Source organism: Monodelphis domestica, chromosome 4 (genome assembly GCF_027887165.1).
Source record: "Monodelphis domestica isolate mMonDom1 chromosome 4, mMonDom1.pri, whole genome shotgun sequence".
In the NCBI taxonomy this organism is placed as follows: domain Eukaryota; kingdom Metazoa; phylum Chordata; class Mammalia; order Didelphimorphia; family Didelphidae; genus Monodelphis; species Monodelphis domestica.
Window position 1 is genome coordinate 286103324 of NC_077230.1, and position 15689 is coordinate 286119012.

General features: G+C 39.9%; 1 protein-coding gene across 3 annotated transcripts in view; it reads right to left on the minus strand.

The window, feature by feature from the left end:
* The window catches only part of OPCML (opioid binding protein/cell adhesion molecule like), a 1618997-nt gene that overhangs the window by 1567740 nt on the left and 35568 nt on the right, over window positions 1-15689 (minus strand). The window contains exon 2 of one of the 3 annotated variants that reach the window (XM_056825126.1): window positions 1839-1988. In XM_056825126.1, the coding sequence (XP_056681104.1) occupies window positions 1839-1899 (61 nt within the window). In that variant the 5' untranslated portion in view covers window positions 1900-1988. Of the gene's footprint in view, window positions 1-1838; window positions 2587-15689 lie in introns of those variants that run through there. The other 2 variants (XM_056825127.1, XM_056825125.1) reach the window with 2 other exon arrangements.

Here is a 15689-nt window from a genome sequence, read left to right on the forward strand (position 1 = left end):
TAGAGGAAGGGAAAGGGGATGCTTCTTCTGGTACTATGAAGCTTCGTTACAGGGTCAGTGCTTGACCTCTTGGATAGGAGACTTATATACGCAGCAAAGTTTTCTGTCTCCTACTATTGACCCAACATACTAACCTGGCTCCCTCTATCAGGCCAAAGCAGGTACTGTGTGTTCCCTATGTGCCCTTGTCTTCTGTACTCCAAAACACTGTCCTGACCAAAACCCCCATTCATTCCTCCTTGGCTGAAAATCCTAATTTATCTTAAATATCACAGAGATAAATGTAAACTCCATTCTACCGCCACCCTGCTCTGACCTTCTGAGCCTACAGCTATTGAAAACAAGGGATTCACCCTGGGAAATGGCTACGCAGAGCCCAGCCACAGCTGGGAAAAGCCAAAGCACTAAAATGTCAAAAACTGGGATGGCTTTTCCTCTTTTCTTGATCAAACCTCTCTTTCTCTTTCTCCCTGCCAAATTCCCAGATTTCTCATTTCACTTTAAAGAAACACCCAACTAGCATCCATTTGCAAAGAATCCCATACAACACTGCTTCATTGTGTGAGAGTCTGTATGGATTGTGTGTATGAGTGGGTAGGCACACGTGTGTGCATCTAAGTGCACAAGTGTATATATGTGTGTAAATATGTGTCTGTGCTTCCTTTCTCAACTGAGGGAGCCAGAGCTCAGTCATGAGTTCCTCTATTTCCACCTCTGCTTTAAAAAAATAAACCAATCAGTAAATAAACCATCTCATCGGGGCTCAGAGTGAAAATCCCCACAGACTCTACCATCCTGGCCAGCATCTTAGATAAGACCAACCCCAACTTAGCCACATCAGCACTGCTAGGAGAATGCACAGATCCATTCTTCGGCTCAGCAATGGCAAAGGTACAATTAACCAAATATCTCAACATGCTGAATTTTGCAACACTTTTGCTAAGCTTTTCTCACAAAGATTGCAGCATCTTGCCTGTGTCATTGCAGAATTCTTCCTGAACAGGTAACTGCTATGATAGCATCTCATTTAAACAACTGGGGAAGGGGAAAAGGTAGAGGGGGAAACATTGGACCATTCCAGATACACTGTGTAAGTTTCCCCTAGTCTTCCAAGGGTGATTGTACTTTTCCAAAATGATGGAGGAGGAAGAATGATAATATGGTTTTGAACTTCAAAGGCAAAATCTTTCCATTCAGTGGAAGGGGGTAGGGAAAGAATGGGGGGAGGAGAGAGAGAGAGAGAGAGAAAGAGAAAGAGAGAGAGAGAGAGAGATTGAAAAGGAGGAGGAGGAGGAGGAGGAGGAGGAGGAGAGACGGCTACAACATGAGTAATAGAGAAGTTGAAAGGAGGGGAAGGAACCGAAGTGAGGAGAGTAGAATAGGGAAAAAGCAAAAGAAAGAGCAATAAATATTCCTGCTCGATCCTGCAGGTCCTAGAATAGACCATTTATGCAGGAATTCTGCCCAAATGGCCCCTGAGAGTTTCGGCTCCTCTTCTCATTCCCCTTGGGTTGGACCTGGTTAATATCAGTTTGGTACCCAGCATAGTAGCAGCAGTGTCTCACGGTGAGGGGTAGAATTTGAACCCAGCTCATCAGGACAGCTCTAAGCAAAACACAGACTCTATGACAAACAGCTGTGTGTCTATGTGTATTAGTGAGTATGTGTATGTATGTGTGTGTATGTGCATACATCAGAGCTACCTCGCTCTCACTCACTCACATGCATCTCACATTCACTCCCTGCCCACCTCCCTCCCTCTCCCCCTTTCCCCCTTTTCTTTCTCCTTTAACATCTTCAAATCCCCTCAGGGAAAGAAAGAACCCTTCCTACTGTACCTGGGATGAAGAGCAGGGCAGTTGTTGCAGAAAAGACGATCCAGCAGGCAGGATGGTACATCTTGGAGCTGCGGTGCTCTCAGCTGCTAGGCTGGCTGCTGCTGCTGCTGTTGCTACTGCTGCTGCTGCTCCCTTCCTCTGTGCTGAATTCTGAGCAGGTTTAAATCCAATGTTTGCAAAGGGAGGGAGAGGGAGAGAGAGCAAGAAAAAGAGAGAGAGATAGGAGCAGGCAGCCAGCGTCTCTATTTTTTTTTTTTTTGCACATACACACAACTGGTAAAAATCACCACCACCAATCTGCACGGGGCTCACAGCAGACCTCCTACAATGCACTCATTGGTTCCAGTCTCCTGAGTGACACATAGATACTTGCATCTCATGCAGGTTTGACTACAAGAAGAGTTGAAGCCTGTCCCCAATCCACCCCCTCACCCAGCTCCCAGCACTGTGCTACAGAAGCTGGCACAGGGTGTTAGGATAAATGTGCAAGTGTGCATGTATGAGTATGAGTGTGCAAGTGGAAAGATGCTGGTACAAATGAGAATGGGAAGATATTTGGCGGGATTGGCACAAACCCCACTCTGCCCATGGGGCTGGGAGAATCAGAGGGGAAAGTTGCATGTTAGCAGATATGTACCTGGTGCCTGTGGAATTTCTTTTGCTTTGTTCCCCCTTCCTGGCTTTCTAGACAAAAAGACGTGAAGATCTGATGGTTCCATGTGGAGCTATTCGATATTTGGAAACTTGAATTCTGCCCCTCCCTTCATCAACCCCACCCTCCCCTCATATTAAAATTACTACTAAGAACACCTGAAAGAGTTCTTTTCCCCCTTGGAGCACACTAATTTCTTCATCAGGTACAGGAGTGTATTAAAAGTCTTTTACCAATGAGAGGGTGAGAATGGGCCAGTTCCCACAATTAAAACAGTTTCAAATTCTACCAACATAAGATGCTATAGAAGCAAAACAATTGCTGTGATTACAGAATGGGTAGAAATGGATTCAGATTGGATTTTGGGGAGCCTGGAACTTGCTGAAGTATTCTGAAACCTTTAAGAGGAGAGGGCCACTAAAAGGACACCTGTGGTACTCCTTCCCACTTCATCCCCCTCTGGTTCATTCCTCCTATGTGCCAGTTTGACAATATTTTTAAGACTTTGTCCCCACTAGAAAGATTTTTTGATAAAGCCTTCAGTAGTTCTTCCATAACTCATTTATTGGCACTAAGATTTGCTTGTGGAGTAAATGTGTCACCTGGATGTGCAAATGAGTAATGTAGCATTCTAGAATTTATGTATAATGGGAGATTATGTGTTAAAAAAAGGCTGGATATAGATAAAGACAGATCCAGTATTTCTGATACAGCTCAAACTTATTAGTTCTGTGATGGGTAAGAAAATTCAAATATGTGTTGTCCATGACCTTAGATATTCAGCAAACTCAATGTCTATGCTAACAGTCCTAGATGTGAAGTTCTAGCAAAGTAGCAATATCGAGCATATCTCTGAGAAAGGGATTCTGAAAGGTTACCAATCCCATTCTCCCTCAAGTTTTTCTTTGTGTCTTCTTACAAAATTATTCCTATTTTCCCTAGCATAGTGAAAATAGCATCATAATAACTTTTAGCAATTTGGAGACTAGGTAGCACCTTTAGTAATCCAAAGCAAGAAATGTTCTTCTTATCCTTCTCTTCATCCCCTTATCATTACCATAAGTCTGTTGGGTGCTTCCTTTTATGTTTTTTTTTTTACACACTGGTCATTTTCACATGCTTCCTTCACAACACTCATTACTATGACTCAACATGCCCTCCCTTGAATAAAGCAAAACAGAGTGCAAAACCTACTGACATTGTGACCAGGTCTGACAGTGTATACAACACCACACCCCTGCAGTCACCTACCTTTTCTATTAAAAGGAGGGAAAATGTTTTTTATTATCAGTTCTCTGGGATCTAGATTGGTCACTATGATTATTCAAAATTTGGTTTTACTTCAATGTTCTTTTCACTTACATTATTGCCATCATTGTTTAAAATGTTTTACGAATTCTGCATCCTTCATGATGCATTATTTTGTACAAGTCTTTCTGGGATCAAAGATATAATATATGTAAAGCACTTAGAAGTCTTAAAACACTGTATAAATATAAGCTATCATTATTATAAGATAGTAACCCTGCAATCTGGAGAGGCAGCATATGTATGTAAAAAGAGAAATAGCAATTTCAGGCAAGTTTCTGTCAATGCCAAATGAGCTACACAGATCATACCTACTAGAGGCTATTACAGTAGAGCAGAAAGCATATGAGTGGTTAGAGAGAGTCATTTGTGGAAGGTGAGACTTGAGCTAGGCATTTAAGAAATGGAGGGACACAGGTAAGAGAACACTGTGGTCTGAGGTGGGAATGGGCTTTGGATCATAAGGAAATCCAAGGGTTTTCTCTCTGAGACTACCCCTTGCGTATTCTGCACATGTCTTGTTTATACATGGTTGTGTTTGCAGATTGTCTCTGTCATTAGGCTCCAAGTTCCTTAAGAGCAGAGACTGTCTTCTTGCCTTTCTTCATATCCTCAAGGTTTAGCACAGTGTCTATCTCATAGTAGGTGCTTAATAAATGCTTGCTGATAGATTCATTAATTAAAGCAGTTTGGATCATGGAAAAGGTTTGTGTAGATAAGTAGGGAGAGATAAAGTTGGAGATATAACCTGGAAACATTGTAGGGAACCTTGACTAGCAAGCCAAGGATTTTGAAGTTTATTCCAAAGGCAATGGAGAGCCATCAAGTTTTGGAACAGTGGAATGGATTCTATGTTCAAAGGGATGTTTAAGGGAGATTAGCTTTGCAGAGATGCATAGGATAGTTTGGAGTAGAGAAAAGATGATTGTAATTGTGTCAGCATGAAGGGATAAGATAAGATGTGGTAGATATTAAAGAGAATTTCTTGGGACATGAAGATTATATGGATAGGGAGAATGAAGGCAGGTAAAGTGGGGAGCCTGGCTTCCTTTCTGCTCCCAAATGATAGAGTCAAATCACAAATCTTTAAAAGTCTTACCTATTGTCCATTTGCACTTTTATAGGGGGCCTATTTAAAAAGCCACTCACTATATTACCCTCCCTCCAACAGGAAAACCTTCCAAAATTTATAATCACCACATTTTTATTAGAATGTATATCCAAAGATCATTTATTTAAAAAAATTTGTCCCTGTTAAAATAATTTTAAAAAAACACATAAATATGTATTTTTATGGGTTGTCTTCCCAGGCCTATTGTATGATTAAAACGTATGTTTCTCTCTCTCTCTTTTTTTAAAGAAGAAAAATGTATAAATGCATATTTAATCGATAGATGGCACCAGCTCTGAAAGAGACATTACGGTCTACTGGGTACATTTAAACATCTTTAAAAAAATAAAAATAAAAATAAAACTGCCTCGATGCATATTTACAAGGGGGACTGTGCTCTTCTCTGGGGTAAATAATATGCAATTTTATACCTTCCATGATTTTTTTTCTTTTTTTAAAGCAAACAAAATCATCAAAACTGTATTTAAATAGCAATAAGATAGGGAAACAAACCAACTGAAACCAGGCAATTCAGAGATAAGGCTGATTCTCACACTTATTTTTTTTTTTACTTCAGCCTCCATCTTTTCATTTGGGGCAGGAATGCCAGTTAAGCAACTTCTCCAATATAGACTAGATTGCTGTGTGATTTTGCTTCCCAAGAGGAAATGGAAAGGGAAAGCTAGGTACAGGAGCTTGTTCCTATACTAGAACCTCACTATTATCTTGTCACGAGGATCCATGGTGTGGACTACCATATGGAAAAATTTCCTTATATTTAGGGTGTTTTGGTATTTGTTGTTTAGTCATTTTTCAGTCATGTCCAACTCTTTATTATCCCATTTGAGGTTTCCTTGGCACGAGTGGTTCACCATTTCCTTCTCCTGCTCATGTACACATGAGGAAACTAAGGCAAACAAGTTTAAGTAGTTTAAGTAACTTGCCCAGGGTCATACAGCTAGTAAGTGGTTTGAATATGGATTTAATCAAAAGAAAAAGAATCTTTCTTATTCCAAGCTCAGTGCTTTTATTCATTGTGCCACCTAGTTGCTTTGGTTTAATCAGTATCCATATCCGTTGGTCAAGGTGGACTCATACTGAATTCAATCTACTCCTTAATGTTGTGTGTTTTATCAATACATTGAGTTATTTATCTTTAGTGGGAAAAAGGTGATAAAGGATATTGACTTAAGGTTAAAGGGCATAATACAGAGTATGATGTGGTAGAAACAGTAAAGAATCTAGATTCAGGTGGCCTGTGTTTGAATTCTGACTCAGTTACTTATTATCTTTAAGGAATATAAGGATGTCATTGGTCTCTCTGGACCTTAATTTCAGCATTTGTAAAAAGAAGGGGTAGGTCTATATGACCTCCAACTCTAAATCTATGAGCCAATGATGCTTTAGACACTGTTTTCTTTTAGCAGAAAAAAAGAAAAAAAAGAAAAAAAGGATAAAAGATTTGACCTTTGACCAAACTACTACAGATTATAATTGACTCCATTCGTTGTTCAGCTCCAAATATCCTATAATGAGCCAGTTTCTCCTAGTGTGTAATCTTCTCAGACTCAGTTTGGCACTGTGAGAGGCACATTAACTCTTTTAAGTCACAAAGGTGCTATTTGGGGCACTGGAACAATAATTGACTAAGTAGAAGTCTCACAGCTTGAAGAAGAACTACACCTTCCAATGTCCAAAGGAGTCACTTCCATACTTATAAAATGGGATTTCATGTTTCTCCAAAGGATACATACATACATACATACATATATTTGGCAAACTAACCTTGATACTGCTTGAAAGCTATACCTATTTCTTGGAATGACCTGGAAAAATAATCTCTGTAGCTCCCATGATCATATTCCAAAGATCATTTGCTAAGAGTTCATTATGACTTAAGTGGCAATTGGGTCAGGAGGTCTTTGAGCTTAATAGATACAAAATATAGATCAGAGGTAACCTCAGTAATAATTGTCAGAATGGCTGGCATGTTGAGACCAATCCAGATGGCAAATAATTTGGGGGGCTCACTGGGAGAAAACCAAGAGGTGAGCCACGTTTTTAACCTGACATCCATTGTTATCATCAATGATGCTTATATTTGTGACCTCCTTAACAAGTCTCATATCCCAATATATTAAGTCAGTAAAGGAAATACCATGTCCACTTTCCAGGGAGAACCTGAAGAATATGGAGGTTAAGTAAAGTGCTGAAGATGATTCTGTGAGTCAGAGAGAGATGCTCATGTTGGGATGATAGCATGTTAGAGTTGCAGGAACATAGAGATTAGTCTGGTCTAGACCCATCATTTTACAGATGAGGAAACCAAAACCCAGAATGGTTAAATGATTTACCCAAGGTTAAAAAGCCAGAGAGTAGAGCAGTTTGGGGCTAGAATCCATATCTCCTGACCTTCAAGACTAATGCTCTATATTGTCTTGAAACCAAGCCTCCTAAATCCTAACCACTCATCTAGTATTCTTTCCAAAGACATTTCCCCAGGATAGTCTACAGATCAGACCTGTTGTGCACCAATTCCTATCCCCTAGAATATGGTTGGATTTCCTTGGTCCATTAAATTGTCAGTCAACCTTGGAACATCCTTAAGGCTTCTGTACCTGATCAGACCTGGGAGAAGCACAGTGGAATATAAAAACAGATTTTAGGATCTGTTCATACCTTTTATTTTGCATGGCTTTTCAGCTGAGTAGTCTGTGCAAACACTAAAACCCGACAACCACAAAAGATACCCCAAATATCCCCTTTTCACTGATAATACAGGGAGATTAAAACAAGATGGTCCTGCCACGTGTCAGTAAATAGATCAAGAATTAGCCCTAGACCTTTGCTATACAGCCCTAACATCTCAACGGCTTTCACCCTCTCCCCCTTTCTCTCCCTTGTTTCTTCAACCCTTTAGCTCCCCCCTCCCATTTCCTGTTTTCCCTTCCTCCCTCTGAGTGGAGCTTCTCTCTCCCTGTACCGTTCTCTGAATGAAAAGGCTACTCTTCTCTCCTTGACATCTTGTTAGACTGTGAATACGGCATCTATTGATTTGCATTTGGTGAAGAAAAAAGAAAAGGAAAAAAAAATAAAACCACACACAGTCACACATTCTCTGACCTCATGGCTACCAAAGCAATCCATGCAGGCAGTGGCAGAGAATTTTAACTTCCGAGCTGCTTTTGACCTCCCCCAAATCCTCCTGCCTCCCCATCACAACAGCTGCTCCTGAAGCTCCAGGAATCCACACACCCACTTGGCGGGAGGTACCTATCAGGAAGAGAAGCGACCCAGCCTGAAAAACATCTTCATCGTCCCCCCTCCCTTCGTCCCCTTCTGTGTGCACCCCAAGCCAACTCACTCCTCACATTGCTTGTCTAAACAGGTCCAGAGAAGAACGCGATTTCTTTCCTGCAAGGTAGGAACCCTGAGTTAGAGGATGCTAGTTACCAGAGGTTGCCTTAAGGGCAATGGATGCAGTAGTTATATTAACATATATTTTTTCCACACCTGAAACAAAGCCCAGATAGACACTTAAAGTATATTCAACTACAAGGAAGGACACCCAGCATCTAGTTTTGGCTTCACTGCTGACTAGCCATGTGATATTTGGCAAATCACAACCTCTCAGGGCCTTAGCTACCTCATCTGCAAAATGAGTTTAACCCTCTCCCTGTCCACCTTTCAGAATTGTTGCAAGGATCACCTGTGATCCTAAAAGACCCAACAAAACCAATGTTTATATAAATGTTTTAAAGTTCCCAATGTTTCACCCACATCCTCGCAACTGAGCATCATGATCACCCTGAGAAATAGCTGCAATAGTTATTATACATGCCCCATTGCTACAGATCAGGAAACTGAGGTTCAGAGAGGCTTAATGATTTATTTTGGGCCCCAGGCCAATAATCAGGGATAGGATTTGAACCCAGACCTTCCTTATTACAGGTACAGCCCTCCACCCATTACTCCATGTTGTAAAGTGCTATAGAATTGTGAAGTGTTAGTATTGTCATCATTATTATTTTTTAGCTTATTATTTTCAAGGCATGGAATTTACCTCTTTCCTTCTCCTCTTAGGGATATGAATTGTTTAGCAGGTGATATAGTACTGCCTTTATGACTGCTTCATCCTAAAGCCTATAAATGGAGCTCCATTTCAGGTAAGCACAGAGATCCAGTTCAGGTCTTAGCATTATTCTAAGAGTGGTACAGATTAAGAGCATCTGTAGACATTATCCTCTATCTGAGAAATAGTGACCCAAAACCCTAGGGCTGCATGATTCCTGACTCCATAAGCACCTTTACCTAGAGGAAATGAAGCCACCACCCAAAATCAAAAGGCCAATTGAGTTCATTTTCAAATAATATGTGCTGAGCAGTTAATCAGCAACACTTAATGAGCACCCACTGTGCATAAAGAACACTGTACTTAATGCTAAGTAGACTAGACCATACAGAAGGCCAAGTCTCAGTCGCTTGGCTTATAGTATAGTAGACAGTGCCTGGCCCTTTCTCTATCAGCCTCTATCTCCCTCTCCTCAGTATGAGGGGGTTCTATAGAGAAAGGGGAAAGGGGAGAGAGGCTATGCTAAATTCCCTGCTTCATACAGAGAAATTTAGAACTAGAAAGGACCTTTGAAATCATCTAATCCAATTTTTTCATCTTAGAGTTGAAGAAACAGAAGTTCAGAAAAATAGAATGAATTGCCCAAGGTCCCAACACAACTACTTAGGTAACTAAAATCCATATAAAAGGAGGAGCACATATGAGCCAAAGATATCAATCAAGATCATCCAAATTACATCATACAATATATTATTTTCACTAATCTACTGACTTACTCTATCTAAACAAATCCCTTTTAAAATGGTTGGTAATCATAATGCACTATGTAAATATAAATCATTGATGTTATTATTACTATTATTACTTATTTCTGAAGCAAAGGCATTATTAGAGAACCAGCACTGTAGGACTCTAAAATGATACACAGAGATGCCAAGAGACAGAAGATGAAGGTAATAGGTCGAGCCCCTTCTCTGAAACTGTATTATAAGGTTCATTATTTCTTCTAGGTTACCTCTATTCCTGCATCATCTAAACCAACTCCAGGCCCACCATTCAATAGGTTTACTGAAGACCTGAAGACATATTATGTCATTAAACTGTCAGCTCCCTGAGAGCAGGGACTTTCTTTTCCTTTCTTTGAAACCTTACCACTTAGCACAGTATCTGGAACATAGTAGGACCCAATAAAGGCTCATTGACTTGATTTGACTGAACTTTAGGGCACTATGTAAGATACTTCAGGAGATGGAGAATACAAAGACAAATAAAACAGTTCCTACTTTTGAAAAGGTTAGAATTTTACTCACACACAATATACTCATGTATTACTATAATACTTTGACCTTTGGTGCATCTTGAATGGTGAACTCTGGAGATAGACTAGTTGTTTGAGAGATGAGTATAGTGTGACACAATCAATGTATCTTTTTATACAGATCTGATCTAGAGGTGGAGGTGAGTCCTTCACCATATGGAAAAAGAGAGATGGACAGACAGACACAGAGACAGAGACAGAGTCACAGAGACAGAGGCAGAGGAGGAAACAGAGAGACAGAAAAACAGAGACAAAAAAGATAAACAGGTAAAGACACAGAGAGAAAGAGAAACAAAGAGACAGAAACAGAGAAAGAGGAACAAAGAGAGAAAAAGAGAAAGAGACAAAGAGGGAGAGAAAGAAGAGAGACACAGAGAAAAAAGAAACAGAGAAAAAGACATACTGAGAGAGAGAGAAACAGAAGAACAGGAGGGAGAAGGGGAGAGAAGGGGAAGGAAGGGGAGAGAGAGACAGAGATAGATAGGGAGACAGAAAGAGAACAGTTATATTACATAGAGATCCAGCATATATATAGAGAACCAAGAAAAACTGTTCAAAGACTCTCTTGGATACTTTTGTGATCCTACACAAGTCAATTAATCTCTCTATTCATCAGTTTCTTCATCTATAAAAGGAAGTTGATCTCTCCTTCTGGCTCTAAATCTAGGATCCCAAGATAAATTCATTATGTCATCCTGGTCAAGATTCTTAACCTTTAATGTTGTAATCAATCAACTCTCTAAAACTATAAATGAAAAGGAGTCAGCTTATATTGTAAAAAGGGTTTCCTTAGCTAGGAGATCCCTAAACTCATGAAATCATAGGTACAGGCCCTATCCATATGTATGTATATATATATATATATATATATTATATGTATATGTACATGCAAGTGCATAATATAAATATATTTAAATATATACATATTTATAGAAAACCTGAGAATTAATTAATTTTGGGAAGTCCCAAAGAAGGAAACTATCTGACAATGCAAATGGGCACGTATTCTTAGTAATATATCTGTATCCTAAATCTGTATTGATTTTCCCTAAATAAGCAACTCCTCCTGATGTAAAAATGCCCCTCCACTAATAAATCCCAGTAACTCATGTGTTACATTGTCTTATAGAGTTGAGATTATGGTGAATTACCCACCAAGACACACAACAAATATTATCAAAGACTGAATTTGAATCCAGGTCTCTGATTCTATAGTCAACACTTTCAACACTACACTATTCTTTCAGGAGAGGAGGAGGAGGACAGAGAGAGAGACAGAGACAGAGAGACAGACAGAAAGACAGACAGACAGAAGCAGAGAGAGACAAAGAGACAGAGACAAAGAGAGATAATGCCAGCAAAACATAATATTAAATAGTCTACAGAGTTGCATGACAGATTTTTAAAATTGCCATGGGAGGTCACAGGAGAGATGCACAAATGTCAACACTGGATTGAGTATTAATGACTGATAAAAGCTGGCTAAAGCTACTGGACAGGTAGGAAAGCAAGATAGGAGTGATTCTGATTTCCTTTCTTGTCAAAGTGTGTAGCTTAAACTAGGGTGCCCTCTTGCAAAATTAGATGCTTCAAACTTCACTAGGTGCCAAGTTCTGAAACACATATGCTCTTGATTTCAATATTGTCTTCAAGGATGCATAGCACTCTGGGGCATCTGAAGTTCAGTTCAGTTAAAGACCCATAGGTTCAGCTTTTAAGCTGAAGTGAGAGTCTGTAGCATTTAACTTGAATGCTCATAATGAGAGGTCCTGAAGAAAGCTTTTGGGTTCTCCTGCTAAAGAGAAGGAGCATCAGGCACCTTCTGGAATGAACCATTTTCTCTGCTCTGCCAGGAACTCAGAAAAAAAAAATGAAAGACAAAATCCTGTGAAGCAAGAATGGAGACCAACAGAGTCATCAAGATTTTGTTGCTGGATTAGTTCTAGTGTGAGCTTTGGACAGAGTTTAGAGTGAGTTCTTATTTCTGTTTTTCTATTCTGCTTTTACACTCTCTATATACTACATCTAACCCTAGCTATTTTCACCCTCAACAGAGGCTCACAATTCTTTCCGCTTATCATTTTGGCAACCCTGTAGTAAGCAAGGGCAATTAACTTACCAAACTTCAATGACCCTTAGGCTCCTTTCTAGATGTATCTGTTCTTGACTGGCATTCATATTTCCAAAGCCAACTTAACTGCATACATTCTTATCAGAAGTGATTAAGGAGTCTGGTTTTAAAAAAAGTGAAGCTGGAAGAAATAATTTCATTAACATTTCAGCAAAAACCTGAAATGGGAGGTCAGCTGGTGAGGTGCTTTAGTTGAACCTGCCAAAATGGCCTCTGTTAAGAGATTTCCCCAACCCAAAGAAAGGGCCCCAGGACACATCAGGATCACTTAGGGACTCACCATCTGTCACTGTGATTAATGTCCTTAGGAACCATCTGCCATTACTGCTCAGTTCCCAGAGCCCTAGAGCTGACACCAGTCATTGATACGTGCCATACTCTCCAAAATTGACAGCAACAGAGCCAGAGGAGGAGAAGAGGTGAGGGTTAATGCAGCAAACCACCTCCTTCCCCCACCCCAACTCCCAAACCCCCCAGTGTGATAGCATTTGAGGATGCTTTCCTTGCCAAGTCATTAGACAATACATTGTCAGCATCAATGTCACACTGGCTGCCTGGTGAATTTATTCACACCATTTTACCCCCATGACTAGCATCCCCTCATCCTAGCTCTTACCTATGACCTTCCATCAAGACCCAGATGTAATGCTGCCTCCTTCAGGACAACTTCCATGATCCCCTCCCATCTGGAAGTTCTTCTCTTCTGTGATCTCCTGTGCCCTTTAGAACTTTTCTCACCTATTTGCAATTCTACTTCTTAATATAATTATTGGTGTTCACATATTATCACCTCTATTGTAAGCTCCTCACAGGTAAGGTCTGAGTCTTATCCAGAGGCAATTAGATGGTGAAACAATATAGAGCACTGAGCCTAAAGTCAGGAGACCTGATTTCAGAACTGCATTTGGACACTTCATCAACTGTGTAATCATTTAACTTTTGTCTGCCTCTGTTTCCCTAACTATAAAAATGGCCATAATAACAGCCCCTGGCATCCCAAGGTTGTTGTAAGGATCACATGAGATATTTATAAAGTACTTTGCACAGTGCCTCCAACACAGCAGGTACTTTAATAAGTAAATGTGTGTGATTGCATATGTAAAATCTATGTCATATTGCTTATCATCTTAGGGACTGGGGGGAAGAGGTGGCAGGGAGATAGAGAGGGAAGGTGGAAAAAAGGAAGGGAATATGGAACTTAAATTTTTTTAAAAATTAATTCTAAAAATTTTTACATATAATTGGAGAAAAATAAAATATTATTTAGATAAATCATTCTTTGTTTCCTCCCTTGGTTCAGTTTTGCATTACTCTACTAGGTCTCAAATAGTGGCTAGAACAGAATAGGAACTCAATGAAACTTTGGTTAAATTACTGAACAGTAAACTCAAAGTTGTGCTAAATGCTATAGAAATAAATGTAGCTCAGAAGGAATAAAACACCACTCCATATTATTCTAGCCAAAGGGTTCAGGTACCATTTTCATCATTCTGTCATCCAGTGGTCTGGTGTCCTGGATTGTGAAAATAACTCTTTTCAGATGTTCTAAACAAAAACAACAGCAATATGCATTTCTAGAATTCATTCATTATGATTAGCAATTGTTTTCATATATATTATCTCATTGATCTGCTTGACAATTTGTGAGTTGGGTCATGGAAATACCATCATTTCTTTCCCTACCTCCCTGAGATGATAAGCAATCAGATACAGATTTTACATTTGCAATCACCCTCATTTGTTTATTGAGTACCTACTGTGTTCCAGGCACTGTACTAAGTACTTTACAAATGTCTCATGAGATCCTCACAACAACCCTGAGATGCCAAGGGTTGTTATCATGGCCATTTTATAGTTGGGGAAACAGAGGCAGACAAAGGTTAAATGATCACATAGCTATTGAAGAGGAGAAAACTGAGGTCACAAGAAAGTAAATTAATTGCCAGTGGTTATACATGCTGATTAATAGTAGAAATGGAATTCATACTCAGATCTTCACACTTCAAGACCCAAGTTCTTTCACCTCTGTCACAGTGATGATAAGTAGAGAAGCATCTAGGTAGGGGGTCTAGAGAAACCTGCAGCCACCAAAAGAAGATAGGAGACAAATAGCTCAAGACCACAGCTGCCAACATTTTTCTTTTATAATTTAGCAGCTCTGTATACTTTATTGTGTGCAAGGCTGCATCTCTTTCTTTTTTTTCTCTCTCTCTCCTTTCTATTAAAACTTGTAAGTCAGAATGGCAAAGTCTGCCTTTATCTTGACACTGGAAAACCTCCCCCAGAGGCTAGAAAAAATGACTAGGCTACTCCCCAAATAAGCTAAACGGTAATGAGCATATTTTGAAAGGGTCCATAGTCAAACATCTGGAAACCATAGTGTGCTGATCAAGGAGCTTTCATTAGAGTCCCTGATATGTTGCAGATCCTACAGTCCTCCCAAGAGGGGCCTTTCATGTTCAAGGAAACTTGGAAAACAAGACGGTCGTGGGTGAAAAGTCCTGTGTGTCCTTCACAGACACAGAAAGTTAAATGGAATGGTGGCTAATGAAGAGAACAGCTTTCATTCTTATCCAGTGCAAGTCAACAAGGGCTTGATAATAGCTAAGAGATGGAGGAAATCCCCTGGAGGAGACAGGTTAGTAGGGCTCAGTCTGTTTCCCAGAACATAGAGATCCTAGTGGAAAAGACAGAGTAAGGCTGTGTATTCATGCAGAGGAAAGAGCCATATAATCTGCTTCCATTTTTTTCCAAGATGCCTCATCTCCTGCTTCTCAAATAGCAATCTTGGAGGAGGGATTTTGGCAGATTCAAGTCATAGGACATAAATAAATTGTATATAATATATACACACATATATGTACACACACATACATATACATTCTCAGCCACCCACAAAGAGGAAGCAAAAATGACAGAGGGGGAAAGAAGGGTAGCGAAGCATCTGGTTCCACTTTACTAAAAGCCAGTGAGACCTGCAATTGATTTTGGCTTTGAGAAAACTAGGTATTTGAAGGCAGGCAGGCAGGCATGCTGGAAAAGTACACTCCCTCTTCCCAGAGGCCAGAGCAGGGCTAGATGGAAAAGGAACTAATTGAAGTCAAGAATCATTGTTAATTTCCAATTAAATAAGGACTTGCCAAGGTCATCTGATGCTTTTACTAGTTTTAGGATCTCTAGCTTCCTCAGTCACTTGAGAACTCAAAGGGAGCACCAGAATTCACCCACCCAGTCTCACTATCAATCTCCAGGAGATAGA